At 30.9% G+C, this 17,244-nt stretch overlaps 2 protein-coding genes across 2 annotated transcripts; one reads left to right on the top strand and one right to left on the bottom strand.

The window, feature by feature from the left end:
- Positions 1 to 1,315: 1,315 nt before the first annotated feature.
- LOC126844198 (protein SSXT-like) lies at positions 1,316 to 8,746 on the top strand. The gene is made up of 5 exons (XM_050582166.1): positions 1,316 to 1,633; positions 4,289 to 4,365; positions 6,531 to 6,612; positions 6,686 to 6,983; positions 7,637 to 8,746. Exons 1-5 carry the CDS (start codon positions 1,568 to 1,570, stop codon positions 8,467 to 8,469), a joined length of 1,356 nt encoding a protein of 451 aa, XP_050438123.1. The 5' UTR covers positions 1,316 to 1,567; the 3' UTR covers positions 8,470 to 8,746.
- A 3,191-nt stretch (positions 8,747 to 11,937) lies between these two features.
- Positions 11,938 to 16,609, bottom strand: LOC126844737 (kelch-like protein 10). Its single transcript, XM_050583133.1, has 7 exons — positions 16,428 to 16,609; positions 16,089 to 16,340; positions 15,738 to 16,017; positions 15,278 to 15,681; positions 14,526 to 14,695; positions 13,057 to 13,420; positions 11,938 to 12,959 (listed from the first exon to the last, which is right to left on the bottom strand). The coding sequence occupies exons 1-7, from the start codon at positions 16,607 to 16,609 to the stop codon at positions 12,665 to 12,667; spliced, it is 1,947 nt and encodes a 648-aa protein (XP_050439090.1). The 3' UTR covers positions 11,938 to 12,664.
- Positions 16,610 to 17,244: the final 635 nt, after the last annotated feature.

The raw sequence follows: 17,244 nt of genomic DNA, 5'->3' as shown, positions 1-17,244 counted from the left end.
TGATGTTTTCTACTTATATCTAATAATGATAACATGATTGTTCTTTTATGTGTGCTGCTGAACTGTACATTTTTAAATCAATCTTGTCAGAAAAATCTAATGGTTCTAGCTAATTTAAAAAATTTTTGTACACTTTTTTTATAATAATAATGAAAATTTGTTTAGGTTAAAATTTTTTTCATTGCGTGTCTGTTATAATTTTTTTTAGGGATGTGGTTTTGTCACTTAAAAAGATGTTAAAAATATAAATTTCACATCATAAACACTTTTTAAATAATTAGAAAAAAATTATTTTTTATTATACTTATTTATTTATGTATTCAGTTACAATTATTCAAACAAAGTAAAATGTATCTAATATTATTATAATGTGACAAGACCGAGTGAAGTCTGGGTCATCCAGTGAAGATACTCAATTTTTTTATAATTCTTAAAACTAACTGGGAACTTGAATACAATCTAAGTGTAATTTTTCCCTTTATTTTTGGTTTCCACCCCTTCAATAGACTTGCTACATAATGAAATATTGGTTCAGCGGTTAGAATATATCAGGGGCCCAAAGCACATCAACGTAAAAACGATACGTTGATTGAAGCTAAAAAAACAACCGTGAAGGACACGTAAACTAAGTATTATATTAAAACTACGGAATTTTTTTTTTTTTCATCAATGCGAGTTATTATTTGTAAACTAAACCAAAATGGCTAAATTGAGTTAATATCGCTGTCCTAATTTTAAAGTTTTAGGTTGAAATAAATAGAAAAAAATTATTGAACTTTTCACTGTTTCATTCAACAACTTACATTAAAAAAAAAATCTCTTGTAGAACTGTACTGTATTAATGCCCAAAGTTGTACGGCTGCTATTAATTATTGTAAAAGTAGAACAGTATGAAACTAAAAAACGCTAGTTTTACTTTTTAAAATTACTGTAGCCTGACTACCTACATATTTAATATAATATTAAAATTATGATGTATGAATCATATAAAACCCTGCAATATCGTATTGTATGATATGAATTAGGAAATATAGAAATTTCCAATGAAAATATATCATCGGTATTCTCTTATTATTGTATTGTAATTAGTAGTATCAAATACTATAAATGGTATTTTATAGTATTTGGTAGTGTTGACTCATGACTGTTGTTAGTTGTATCATTATATCTATTCTGTGGTTGTATTGAGTATTGTACAATGATAAGTATTAATTGACGTTGGCGTGGAGGTAGTTTCATGGAGGTCAATATTATGTGGCGCACGGTCACAATCGACCCGGTGCGCCGCCGATGCGGTAAGCGTCGTTCACATGAAAACGACTGTCGGCTCAGTGCTTCTGTTCGCCGCTGTTGTGTTTACATCTGCTCCTCTCTCGCCACCCATTATCCTGCAGATGAAATTCCGTTGACTGCCGTTTGACCGGATATCGTTTGAAAACCACTCGACTCGCTTTAACAACATTGACATTTATGTAAACGTAACCTAACGGCGATTGATTTAAAGTCCGACTTTTTCCCGTCTCTCAGCATTTTCAATACGCGTCTGTTACGCTAACCAGCAGCAATAATGGCGTCCGCTGCTACAACTTTCAACCAGAACCGTCGCATGCCACCTTCAATGCAAATTCAAAAGGTACTTTTATGTTTTAGTAATCTATCAAATCAACGAATCATACGTCTTATACTTGCGAATGCCTTTTATTTCTAAAGAAACTCGTTGTAGAAGTTAATATTTCCATTAATGTTTTTGCATAATATAACTAATCGATTTTCCTTTTTATTTTATTTATAATAATTGTATTATTATCCATTTTCAAATATTTTTTAAATTATTATTTATCTATTGTCACAAGGTATAACTAATAAAAAGACAATCGAAGAACTACCTATAGCCTGCGTTCCAAAAGAGAATGTACCGATTTTGCGCATCACGACTGGCGGCTGCTGAGAGGAAAATTTCTTCCACTCTTGCCAAAATGTGGTGTCGATATTACCCAACGGTCTCGGTCCGAGCCACAAACCTAGGGAGATGCACGCTGCTAAACGTAAATCAGTCCCTGCCCGATATGTTCTCTTTTGGATAGCAGTATAGTATGATATGTAAACTAGTATCATACATTTCTAGCAAGTAGCATAGTAATGCTATGCCAATGATTATTAGTTTGCAACTGAAAGTGAACACATCCATAAACTCTTTATAATTCTAGTACACTATAAAAATCCTAACAGTAAGAAGTGTTGATTGTTACCATTAACAAATATATACCTTCTCAGATTTGCATTATCACTTTAATAATAACAATAATATTTAATAATAATACATTTAATAGTAGTAATATTTTGCTAATTTAGAAAATATTCCACTCAAATGATCAATCGGGAAGTATGTTTGCTCACAATTTTAGATGGCATTGCTATTATTGCTATTTTTTATTTTCATAAAAATGATATATATTTTTATAACGTTTTTATGAACTCACAATCTTGTTTGTCGTTCCGGGTGGAATTTTGCAACCCAAATTTCGAGCACTTCCCGATTAGCTATCTGGCTAAAACTTTCAGGGTAGCTCACAATTTGATGACAATGCATTATTAATCCACAAGAGGGTGAAAATTCCACCTCTAAGGGGTTAAAATGGGGTCGATTTCTTGTCCGTCGTTCCGGGTGGAATCGTGCAATTCAAAAAGACTTATTTCTCACCCGCCAGCAAAAATGATGCGTGGTGCATTTGGGCGTGAACAGTGCTTAGATATAAGCTGGTACGGTTCAAACCCGTTCCCATCATTACACTTTTTTGCATTTTCTTACAACTTTTATGATAATTTATACAGTAATAAATCTAAAATTATAAGCTTTTAAATTAAAATATATATATATTAGATTTATTACTGTATAAATTATCATAAAAGTTGTAAGAAAATGCCAAAAAGTGTAATGATGGGAACGGGTATATATATATATATTATATATATGTATATTCGTTATATAACATTGTACATTTTTAATATATAGATACGTACATACGAAAACAAAAAAGAACAAAATAACTAAAATAGATTAAAAAATTAATCTATAAATAACGTTTTTATGTGCCTTAAAAAGTATAAAATAACCCTCAGGGGGTCTTGATAACCAAATAGGACAGGTGAACTAAAAAAACGTGGGGCGCATCTTTACTACTTCACACGTCTGAATATATAATAACATTCTCTTCATCTTTTCTCTTCTAAATTATATAATACTTAATGATATGTCATGTAAAATTGAGCACCACATTACTTTAAATGTTAAGCAAGTAGGTAGTTAACAAACAAATTGAAGCAACCTACATAAGAAAAACTTTTGAGAGAATAGCAATTAGGTCTTTTCAATTTGCAATGAAATTTAAGGCAAGTGGCACGGAAATCCATTAAATTTCATTTCCGATAAAAAGTCATACTATCACTTTCTTCGGTTAGAGAGACAACCTAATGCATTAGCATGAAAGCTTAGGTTTTTATATCTAAGTAGAAAGATGCGCCCCACGTTTTTCTAGTTCACCTGTCCTATTTGGTTATCAAGACCCCCTGAGGGTTATTTTATACTTTTTAAGGCACAAAAACGTTATTTATAGATTAATTTTTTAATCTATTTTTAGTTATTTTATTTCCTTATATACAATTTTGATTGGTAAATAAAGTTTCCAAGTTAACAATATGCTTTTTGTCATTCCTGAATAATAGTCATTTTTTTTTTTGTGATTAGAGCAATTGTGTTAGCGATATGGGATATTACGTATTTCATACCAAATTATTTCAATAAGTTTCTTTTAATATTAAGTTTTGTATAGTGTTTTTTACATATTTTATAAAATTATTTCTATTTAATTTTTCAAGACACTGGTCGTTTATATTCTATTGAGACCAAGAATTTGATATAGATTTGTTTTTTTTTATTAAGCAGCAAGTAGTCATTTCTTATAAAATATTATAAATTTCATATTTTTACAAAAAATATTAATTTCTTTTTCGCTTAGTTACGATCAAAACCTGCTCAACAGTTTTACCTGAAAATGTATACATACAACTCTTATATTACCTATAGGTATTTTTTTCCTTTTATATAAAAAATATAATTAGTGATAATTTCAACTCATTTTAATAGATCTAAATTTTGACTCTTCTATTTGTATATTATAATTTATTTACCATTAATGCTTCAAAATGATAACCTTATAATTGTAATAAATAATATAATTGTTATATTAATTGTCTTTCTCTGATTAATTTATGAACTATGACTTTATAGATTCTAGATGAAAATGCTCAACTGATTCAAACTATTCAAGATTACCAAAATAAAGGGAAAGCTCAAGAATGTATGCAGTAAGTTGCAAATCTTATTTGTATATTAAAACTAATATTGTATTTTTGTCATGTAAATCATTCATATCTATCGTTTTTAAATTTGACTGGCGTTTACACTATCTGTAAAAAAAAATGTGCCACATGTAATGCCTGCTGTTAGAATGGAGAAGACTGTTGAATATTCTCTAGTTACAGAAAACACAAAAGAAATTTCAAGTATGCAAGCGCATGAAGGTTAACTTTTTTTCATTTTTGAAGAGTTAACACCTAATTTCTTTTATTACTTCAAAACTTAATTTGACAAATTTGATCTTAAGTAAACAAAAATAGTATTATCTTTAGCCTTAATATAACAAACAAAGCTAGTAAAGTGGGATCAGGTCATAGTGGGGACAGGGAGGTCTTACAGCAATTATTATAATTGAAAGTGATAAAACCACTTTTAAATGAACGCCTTGATGCGAATTTGTGGATAGTAGGGGTTCAGTACAGTCCAAACTAAGCACAGTTTTAACCAGCACAGTAAAAAAGTATTATATGTGAGTAGTAGTAGTAAGTAAGGGATTGTCATAAATATTATTCGTAAGTGAGTAATTAAAGGGAGGTCCAGTGTTTACAGATAAAAATACAAATAAAGATAAAAACATTGTATCTAATGACAATTATGTGCCTACAAAATAAATTTTTAGTATTAAGGTGGATACAATTATGGTTGATCGTCTGTCTATAAATGTTTACTGCCATAGTTACTCATAATTAACAATATAATTTAAATATTTTTATTACCTTTAGTACTTATTTTACCACACTTTCTAATTATTTAAAAAAACAGTGGAATTGGTTCCAAATTGGTATGGAATATTCTTTAGGCATAATTCTACCGATATACGTCTGCAAACCAAAAAAATGTCTTAAACCCTTTCCCCTAAAAGAGATCAAAATTGTTTCCTTATTTCGGTTATTTAGGTGAAGTTCAAGCGATTTAGGTCCAAAAATTAGACTGAAGGTAGATCTAAAATTATTGGTCTACAACATATAAATTTTTCTTAAAAATTTGTAGTCAAACTTTTTTGTTTTAAAGAAAATCCAAAAAAAAAAGGAAAAACTTAGTACTAGTAAAGTCCTAGGATGTCATGTGTGAGTGAATAAACAGTAAACAAGTATTTAAAAATATTTTTATTATAATGTTAATTATATGGGTAACAACGGCAATAAATTATTATAGATAGAGGATCAACCCTAATTACATCCACCCTAATACTACTAAAAATTATTTTTTAAGCACATTATTTTTTGTTATTAAAAGCTATATCGATGGCTTTTTCTGCCATTACAGATTTGATGTGAAGCGTTCATATGAATTTGATTATATCACTCAGTTGTAATAATTCATATAAATCTCTAATAGAGGGTCCCCCATGTGCTCTGTCACCACTATGTTTCGTCCCTAGTGTACTGGCTTTTTTAGTTGGTTTAAGGTTAATATTAAGTCATTTTACTAACAATTCGTAATTAACTCAAAGTAGTACCCACAGTAGTCTCTCGCAATATTGTTTTCTGGGACTTGACAAATTATAATAAAAAAAGTTACATATAAATTATAAAAAATAAAATGTTGAGTGAATTTTGTCAAGTACTTAGACCTAATTACAAAGTAATAGACAATAGTTGGAAATACCTAATATTAATCTAGAAGTATACAATTGTAAAATTAAAAAAAAAAAGTATTTTATTCCTTTCTTTGGGGATTTATTAATATTTAAATATTTCCCACTAAAATCACAATATTTATATAATAATACCATATTCACGTTTATATGGGGATCCTTAGAAATGTCTTCCAAACAAATTTTGATTAAAATTGCTTAATTTTTTTTTTTTGTTATAATATGGCTAATAGATGTGTTTTACTCTTTGCATTTAGTAGAAATTTAGCTTATAAAAAAATAAATAACTGATGGGATACACCCTTCAAAAAACAAATCAAGTTAAAATAAGTACTATACTAATAGGTTCTATTATTTAAAATTGTTCTATATTCAAAAAAAAAAATAATAATAATAATAGCATTTAATAATAAACAAATGAAAGAAAGATACAAGAGAAAAAATAGTTACTAAAATTGATCAACACATATTGACATATTAAGTTATAATCATAATATTAAACCACATTTTTTTAAGATTTCAGCAACTTCTTCATCGTAACTTAGTCTACTTAGCTTCTGTAGCAGACTCAAACCAAAACATTCAAACATTGTTGCCGGTTTGTAAAAATAATAAGTTATTTTTAAAACTATTTTTTAATAAATCATTGAATTTTATTTCCACTTCCTTAGCCACCTAGCATAAATCAACAACAAACTATGCAAATTCAAGGTCAACAGCATATGCAACAGCAACAGCAACAGCAACTTCAACAGCAGCAGCAACAACATCAACAACAGCAACAGCATCAGCAACCACAACCTCCATCAGCATCATCTATGATAAGTGGACAAGACAGTCAAAACCCTCAAGTTATGCAACAACCTCAACAACAAGGTCCACCACAGCAGGCTATGAATCAAGTGTTTACACAAGGACAAGGAGGACCCCCTGGTGGATATCGTCCTCAACAATCTATTGCTCCAATGAGTATGTCTCTATGTAAAATGTCTAAACCTTACTAGTCTCTCAGTTATAGTAAATTTTGTTATGGATAAATTTCTTATGAAATTATTTTGCTTCTGTTTTGCTTCTTTTACACGCGCATTTATACAATTTTATCAAATTTATGACTAGTTAATGTGATACAACAATTTTTATAATGCAGCGTATGTGTTAACAAATGTTTAAAAATGAGTTATTTTTGTTCATAACTATAAGTGATTTAGTTATGATTTTAATAGTGTATGTTATTCGTATTAGGAGGAGTGGCCGAGTGGGTAAGGCGGCAGTTTGTTAGTAGTTCGACACTCGGTCACAGGCGCTCCGTTTGCTGGGCGAGCAATCGTCCGGTAAAAAGGAACCGCCATCCCCCTCTCCGGCGACAGATTGACAACACATCCCGGAAGCGAATTCGTCAAGAAACCATCTCATGATGGCAGCGTTGGGTCTTCATGGCCCGTTAAGCTACATGATGATGATGTTATTCGTACTTAGATAGATTATTAATATAAAAATTAGTATTACTTATACTAATTAAGATATTTTCCTTTCACATGCATTAATTAAATTTTTTAAATATAGTCAATTTTTAATTTTTGTGTTACTATTATATATGGTATAAAAATGATTTTTTTTTTAAGGGCCACCAACACCATCTCAACAATATAGACCTTCACCTCAATATCAAGGACAACAACAAGGATATCAAAATTTTGCATCCACTCAAGGCGCAGTTGTTTCTGGTCAAACAGGTGGTCCTGGAGGAAGTAATGTGTACAATCAAGCGCCACCAAATCAACCATATCCAGGTCCAGGTTATGGCCACCAACAGCCAGTAACCAGTTCTAATTATCCAAATCCAAATTATGGCAATGCACCGCCCAATCAACAGTATCAACCTAATAGTCCTTATGCTAATCAGCAACCTGGTAATTATCCACAAAGTGCTGCTGGTCAGCCACAAAACTTCCCACCTAATTATCCGCCAGGTGCGTACGGACAGCAACCAGTAAGTTCAAGTAGTGGTTATGGCCCTCCGTCTAATCAACCGTCATCATATTCTGGTTATGGAAATGGTCCTCAAAATACGTATGCAACTTCACAAACTACACAATCAGCTCCATCAGCATCTACCCAAACATCTTATCCGCCTCCTCCTAATCAAACGGTACCAAATGCTGTGGCTGGACAACAGACTGCACCAACACCTACACCTAATTATCCTCCATCACAACAACCAAATGCTCCACAATACCCACCCCCAAACAGTGGTCCAAATCAGCAGCCTGTACCATCTCAAAATTACCCTCCCCAACAAGGATACAATCAACCACCTCCCCAAAGTTACCCCCAAGGTTATCCAGCACCTGGTCAACCAGGTGGATATCAACAATACCAGCAAAGACCTTTAGCTCCTCCATCAAATCAATCTCAATACCCAGGTTATTCATACCAACCGTCACCTGTTGGGTAAAGGCTTAAAAATTAATACATACATGTAGAATTATGAATCATGTCTTAATGTTATATTATCATCATAGATATCATTTTATATTTTATTTAGATGGATTATGTTAAAAAATGTTTCTTGTATTTGTTCATGTAATAATTATTGTACTATTTACTCTCGGTTTGTAATTATTTTTATTCCAGGTGTATGGCTAATAATAATTTATTTTACAATTAGTTTAATTTGTGATGATATTAGTATTTTAAATTCGAGTTTTTTACTAAAGATTACACATAATTAATGGTAAACTAAATTTAAGAATTATGTATATATTATTTTTTCTCATCAATTATTTGTACTTGTTTCTTATGTTCAATTGATATATGTTAAATACATCTAGACATGCATATTTTTTATGTTAAACATTTTTTTCTACTATTAGTTTTTTACTATTAGAAGTGGTATGTTCATCTCGTATGTTTGTAAGTAAAGCTTTTTTCATTAAAACTAATAAATAAGAATATTTGACTTATGAAATGTAATATTATAAGCAATTTAAATTTTCGTTTGGTAAATAAATATGATTAATTAACTACATAAATGATAAAGCGTTAATATTTTGTACTTATGTACATATTATAGAGCATTGTATATATGAGCACTGGGCAGTATGTAAAAATACTACTAGGTTTTAGGTAATCAAATATGGGCATCTAGTTTTTTTTGTAAAATATTGATTTTGGTTAAAACGGAAACAAGAATAGTAGAAATTTTTCCAAGTTTCAAGTTACAACTTAAATTTTTTTTTAAGTTATACTTAAATGGTATACTATTAGTACATTTAAATAATTGATAATTGACAATTACTTATAGTTAATTGTTGTTTTATTTCCTTATCAGACAAACATAATTCATAACGCCCAAATCCTAAGGTTTATCAATACTTTTCTAATTTTAACAATAAACATACTCAAGGCTATTGGGTACCGGCCAATTTTTCCGTCAAAAACAACCCATTTAACTTTAATTGGTCCGATTATTGTATTGAAGCGAAAGAACTTCTGAAAACAGATTTGAATTCGGCATGAAGTCGGTTAGAGTATTTTTTTTAATTTTTAATTTTAACCCTTTCTAAATTTGATTTTTTAATTTGGAATTTTATATAATGTTCAAACGTGTTTTATACATAGTAAGAATAAGCTATCAAAAAAGTACTCCGACCGACATCAAGACGCAGGTAGACTTCATGACGAATTCAAATCTGTTTTCAGAAGTCTTATCGCTTCAATATAATGATCGATTCGATTGAAGTTAAATGGGTAATTTTTGACGGAAAAATGAACTAAAATGGCTTTTATTCATGGACAAAATTATTTGAATTAAAAATAATACCATGAAGCTTTTATAAATTAAACGGTAATTAGTTGACATGGTCGAAATTTATTAAAACCACTTTTTTCTAAAATATCGCCTATATAAAACTCCTTAAAAAATGGCCAGTACCCAATAGCCTAATAGCCCATAACCCATTTTGCTATATTCATGATACAGTTTAAATGATAAACACGAAAGTACATTTTTGTAACTTCCTTTATTAAATAGGCTTTTCAGAATTTTATGCAAGTTATTTTTCTATAAAATAGGTAAAACATGTTTATTTTTAATAATAATTATTATTTTTAACTCGTTTAAACGAGGACTATTATTACTTAATATGGCCAAAATAGTTCTAGTAAGTACGTTTTTATTTCAACACAATTTTTTTTATTCTAATTGGTAATTCCTAATTAATGTGAAAACCCTGAACAAATGTCAATTTCTAGCAGACTATGTTTTTGATAATCCCTTTAGGCGGGACAGAACATTGAGTTATAATTATTAAAAACTATTAGTAGGTTACTGAATTTACAAATGGAATTATTATACAAATATTTAATATCAAGTTAGGCGTTAAGTCGTTTATTTTTTATAAACCGTAAATCGAAATTGGCTAAAGGTATTATAACCTAGGTACAGGCGTTTTGTCTGAAGAATTATTAAATGACTTATTTATTTAACAATGAATATTAAACAGTTACTCATGTTTATCTATAATCAACATACATAAATAGTTAGTTTCGTATATATGATGTACGTTTGTCTGCGATGCTCTTCCAAATCTACGACATGCATAGATCTGTCATTAGATTTTATTGTTATAACTCGGCGTACGACGTATTGTAGGCAATCGTTCTAAAACCACTATAGTTTTAAAACGAATGGTTTTATCCATTTTTTGTACATCAAACATCTCGATTAGAATAAAAAAATATACCATAATCAATTTTTAAAATTACAAATATGTACATTTTACATTTTTCAATGCTTTCTTATGGGAAGATAAGCTTGCGCTATTGGCCACTGCAGCGCTGAGTGTTCAGTGTTCCGATGTCTAAAACCGTGCCTGGAACTACATACGTATGCTCCGTCTAGTAATCTCACAAGATAATTGATATGTAAATCAACTAATTAAATATGATCGAGGGTAGGAGGAGTGGCCAGTGCGTAAGGCGTCAGTGCATTTGGTGCTTACTGTTGTCGATTTTCGGTCATGGGCGCTCTTTTTTGATTTAGCCAGTGACGCCAAAACTTAGATATTTTCTTTTTTTTTCAATTTTTCTACATCATGGCTACACTGTTCATTTCTCAAATGCCGTACATGAACAACAATGTCGTCGCCATTTTCCCCATTTGTCGAGTGAACAGTTAGCCAGAATGAACGAAAATTGAGAATTTCCTTACATCTACCAGCACTGTTCATTTCTCGATAATTTCCAAGATGTTGGACATAATTTTATCTCGTCCCATAAAAGCCCACGTAAAATGTGTTTATTTTTTTTCTGTTTTTTCTGTGGTATACATACTATCATTTTTAGCTTCGATGCAGAGCTGAGTAGGTATTGTATTTTTACAATTTGTTTTTAATTTGCAAAAATAATTATTTTTGTCTACTCACGATACTTTTAAACCGCTGAACCGATTTCTTCGTGTAGCAACTCTATAGATCACAAATCGTAAATATAAGGTACCTACTTTATTAGACCAACAATTTTAAAAATTCATCTCTTCTCGAGAAAAACACAAAAAAAAATAAAATATTTTTCAACTAAAAATTACGTGGCTCCATAACTTTTTTAAAAATAGTCCAATTAGTTCCAAATTTTTTTAGAATATTTTTTAAACATTGTATTGACATTCATTGACAAACCAAAAATGTATCTCAAACCCTTTCCTATAAGGTGAACAATTTTATCAAAATTGTTAGTCAAACTTTTTTTTTTATTAAGGTAAACTCCAAAAAATGGGAAAATTACACTTTGGTCGTAGTCGATTTCCAGATTGCTTTGTGTGAATAGTCAATATTTTCATTATATTGTTATTTACGATGTATGGGTAACTATGGGATAACATTTTTATAGATAGACGATCAGTCCTAATTGTCATCATCATGCGAGCTTAACAGGCCATGGCCCACGATGGCACTACGTTGCCACCATGAGATGGTTACTATAGAACTGTGGCAATACAATTTTGTAAACAGACAACCCTATTCGTATCCACCAATATACTAAAAATTCATTTTTAAGCACTTAATTGTCTTTAGGTACAAAGCTTTTATCGATATTTGTATTTTTATCTGTGAACATTGGACTCCTTAATTCACTTGCTACTACTACTCACTTACGAATAATATTTTTTGTCTGTGCTGGTTTATCTGTGCTTGGTTTCGACTGTATTGGTTTGAACCTACTGTCCACAGATTTGCATTGATGCGTTTAGTTAAAAGTGATTTCATCACATTCAGTTATAAAAAATCAACGATGTCACAAGATAGATTTTCTAAGTTATTTGTTTTACTCATTGAACGAGAGATGTCTAATAAAATAAATAGAGTAAATATAATAAATGCATTTGATGAAAAGGATTGGTAACACTATCAGTTATAATAATATCTGTAGACCTTTCTGCAACTACCAGTCCGGTCCCCACTATGCCCCGACCCCACTGTACTGGCCTTTTAACAGACATTTGAAATAGTTTTAAACCACAATATATATAAATTATAATCCAAACTCACGTATTCGACTGTGATAAAATTAATTTAGTGCTATAATAACTGCAGTTTCTAAAAATTTATTTGAAATTTATTTTTTTGTTTAATTTACATTTGTATATTTTTTCATGGATCGACTATAATGACATCGTCAACATCGTCCATTTCAAAAATTGGATCGTCTACCTGAATAGCTTGGTCGAGTACGTCATGATTCTCATCAACAGGATCCACTTCGTTGCTTGAGTCGTCGTTCGCGACATTTATGTTGTTCTGTCGGCTATTCCTTTCAATATTTCTACGTCCTTCTTCTGACAGTCTATCTCTATCTGGAGGCATATAGTCCTTGATGTTAGCCAACCCTTTTAAAACGCACGTTGACAAGGCGGATCTGAAAATATGCATGTTCCTAGCTTCGAACCTGTGACATCAGTTTTACTATATTTCAAAACACTTAAATATTCCTGTTAAGTTTCGGATTTTAAACCGAAAATTTAAAGTTAAACACATTGGTTTACCATTCGTTTGTACGGTCGTTGTAACACTCTACATGGGCAATTGTCGTGACTCCGTTGAATCCTCCAACCACAAAAATCATATCGTCCAAAACTTCGACAGCAAAATTGCTTCTCGGATTGCTCATGTCCACGACCGAAGCCCAAGTGTTTGTAACCGGATTGAATTTCTCTCCACTGTTCATACGAGATATGCCGTTAAAACCTCCTATGACGTATAGAAATCCATGGTATGCTATGCAAGATACGCCGCTACGTCTTGAATGCATTGGAGGAATTAACGTCCATTCGTTGGTGTCTGGATTATATGTTTCAGCTGAGTTCATACATTCTTGGCCGTTAAATCCTCCAGTTATGAACAATTTACCTTAAAACAAATAAATAAATGTGATCCTTAAATTGAGTATGACTATGGACTAGGTATTCTGAACACCCTCAAATTAGTAGAATATTAGTAGAATTGTGTATTGTTCTTTGTACTCAATTTAAAATCGATAGTTTTCTCACACACAAATTTAAAAAAATTATAATTACATTTTTAAGCTTCGATGCGTGGCTGAAAATGTATTGTTTTTTGCAATCATGTTTTTCTAAGTCACTGAAGAAGGGGTGGAAACTTTTCCTTTATTTCACTTTTTGAGTTTAAGTTTTAGGGTTTTAGGTCTGAAAATTACACCAAAGGTAGATCTAAAATGGAACTATAACTTTTAACGATTTTTCTCAAAAATCTATGATCAAACAATTTTTTGTATTAAGGAAAAACCAAAAAATAGGAGAAAATTATACTTTGACTGACAGTTTCCAGGTTGCTATGTGTGAGTGAATCAACAATCAATAGATAATAAAAACACTTTCATTTTAAAATTTTTAAGCGCACAATAATTTTTACTAGGTACAATGCTTTTATTGATATTTGTATTTTTATTTGTAAATACTAATCCTCCCTTACTTACTCACTTACGTATAATACTGTCTTACTGTGCTGGTTTATACTATGCTTGCTTTAGACTACATTGGTTTGAACCTACTATCCACAGATTCGCATCGAAGCGTTTATTTTAAAGTGATCTTATCACTTTCAGTTATAATAATTCTTGTACACCCGTGATTAAAATACACAAGGTTATTGCACATATAACCCTTCTGCACAAAATATTTGATGATAAAAACAAATAGGTACGTCAGCATAACGGGCAGCCAGTCAAAATCAAGTAAATAAGTACACGGTATAATATATAGTAAAATTGATATCCCGTTACGCTGCCATTTTATTTCTTAAGATACAATTCGATACGATGTGCAATGACCTGTATATTTCAACCACGTATATCTATGGCCTCCCCGTCCCCTCTAAGTCATGACCCCATTCTACTGACTTTTTTATCGTCGTTATATAAAATTTTAAAAAATGGTATACCTATTACACGTAATATGTTAATATGATATTATCCTAATATGTTTATATCATTCACCGTTCATAATAGTAGCGCATGCGTCGCTTCTTTGAAATGTCATCGGCGCTATCATTGACCATTGATTTCGCTGTAAATCAAATTTTTCCGCCGTATTTTGTCTGTGATGCCCATCATATCCACCCATTGCGTATATATAACCATCCAGTAACGCAACGCTGACATAACACCTAATATTTACTAAATTAACTGAGCGCAAACCCACATATTACATAATATTTACTTATTGATTACAGGGATATTTATTATAGATAAAACACTTATTTTCTCCCAAAATATTTGCAATTTTGTTTTTGCTATTTTACAATATAATAAAATTACTAGATATTTCTCTTTTTAGTGTATTCCAAAGGTCTTATCAATTTTTTAAACGGGAAAATTAAGTTTCAAATACTAAATTATTAATGTTTAATATTTAGGACGAGAGGTGAAGTTAAGTTAAGTAACGCGCGTAGATAATCTCTACATTTCACCCTTTCTCCCGTCTTAACCTTTAAACTTTAATAGCTTTAAAAGCCATTATCTAAAAATGGTTATCGACCCGTCAAAATTTTCCGTTATTTATTTTTAATTAAATACATACGTTCCCTTTTAAGTTTCAAAAGTTGATAACGCTTTGGGAAAAATAAAATTTGAATGTTCTCTAATATTGTAAAATAACAAATTAAAATAACTTCAAAAAGAAAAATTACAAAATTAATAAATCACCATGTATAACAGAACTGTCGTAATTTTCAACTATAATACCTCACCTTCGGCAATTCATGGGTGCAACTTCTTCCCAAACTTTCGAGAGCGTGTTGAATTTCCTACACGAATTGAAGTAATCTAACCCGTCGAATCCACCAATGACGTATATATAATGATCTATGACAATTGTGCCGTGGTAGGCTCTCGGTCCTAGCGGATCTTCTTCGTACACTCTAGTCCACCGGTCGGATTTAGTGTCGTAGGTTTCTATGAACCCGGTTGGGCTGCCACCACTCCAACCTCCAATTGCGAACATAACTTCATACGGATATCTAGGTCTAGCCAACATCGGTGCTATTGAGTTCGTTGTGTTGGATGTTAATTGGAGATCATATAAAAACTTCAGTGTTTCTATTATATAGGGTTTACAATCAGCCCGACCTTGTACATAACGGTTATCCTTAACCTAATAGTTTACAACAGTATTATAAAAATGCAAACAATACGAGCGCATTACTGTACGTTTTCAAGAAAATACTGTGAGTCCATGAGGCCGAAACGGACTTTGGAAAGTAAATGTACAATATTGTCTTTTCTATTTTCCGGATCTTTGTCGACCCATTTAACTACGTTATCCCACACTCGCTCTTCATACTTGACGTTTAATTCACTGTCTTCGATTATTTTGCCGAATTCCTCGTGCGTAAGTATCAGTAATTGGTCGCTTTGTTCCGCAATGTTCATAAATTCTCTTATAATGTATCGATATGCTACTTCTTTTAACGATCCGAAGTAAAAATAACTTTACGTAAATTGTGATAAAACAAGTATAAATTAACAATTTTAAAGTTTTGAATATGATTAAGAACATACTCGGCAAATTGCATTATGCTAACACAATTGTCGGGAGTTAATATTTCTGTGAGAAATTCATGACAAAGCTGCACCAAACCTTCGATTCCTAAGTAATCCGCTGTTCTCATAATATCTGTAGCATTGTGACACGTGATGTCCACTTGTCTAAGATATATATATTGAAGTATAGATTCCATTGCAAGACTGTCGACTAATTTCAGATTGATTTTCGTGAATTCACCTTCGTGCAAAGTTGTAGTGAACAGAATTCTACACCAAGAAATATTTTTAAGATAGTTTTTGATTATTTTTAGTAACTTGTCATTCGTTCAAGTACAATTTTAAGTTATATCCGACCTGAAATAGTCACTGGATCCGCTAAGAACAGATCGGTGTACTGGAAAAACGTCCCCACTGTCAAGTATCAATGACGCATCACAAAGTTTGGCATTTAGTCTAAGTTCGTTGAAGCCAATTAATGTGTGCATTGACACTTGTCGTGTCAATCGGCGCCTGTACGATTCCTCATTATCCTTCATTTTTTCTTGTACTTCTGTATTTACGATATCCGATTATAATATAATATTAGAAGTTAATTATCACTATAATTCAATCGCAATTAATTAATTTAGTTCCACTTAACTTACCGGACATTACTAAAAGTGCATAAAATTTAGCTTTTATAAAAACCGCAAATAAAATTTGATATTAAAACAACGTGTATAATATGATTTACTATCTCAGTATAGTCTTTAAATATAAAACTTTTTAAAACAGGTAGTTCGAACTAATATAAAACACTTATTTATTTATATAAATATTTGGTAATTTATTTAGCCAGTGCCTTATTGAAATAATGTTTGTACATTAAAAAAAAAAATTTAAAGAATATTTATTATCACCTGTACAATTTTGCTACAGACTTTGAAAGCTATTAAGTATATATATATTTAATGATAATAGAAATTGGTTTATATAATATAGATTAAAACAACTGCAAAAGATGTTACTGTAATTTAGTACAGTATAGTAGTCTAGCAGTAGTACTACTTTCAAATTATTATCTGAGATCAGGCAATCTCATCTTACACTTCAGTTAATGACTTTACTGACGACAAATCAATTATAGACAGCAATCCTAACCCTATCCTAGCCTCTACCTGTATTCAAGGTC

Source organism: Adelges cooleyi, unplaced genomic scaffold (assembly GCF_023614345.1).
Source record: "Adelges cooleyi isolate 19-005CV unplaced genomic scaffold, UGA_ACOO_1.1 ACOO_flye_CR_arks_rails_tigmint_CR_PRNA_651, whole genome shotgun sequence".
Lineage (NCBI taxonomy): Eukaryota > Metazoa > Arthropoda > Insecta > Hemiptera > Adelgidae > Adelges > Adelges cooleyi.
The sequence above is the reverse complement of the archived record's forward strand: the minus strand, read 5'-3'. Positions and strand labels throughout refer to the sequence as shown.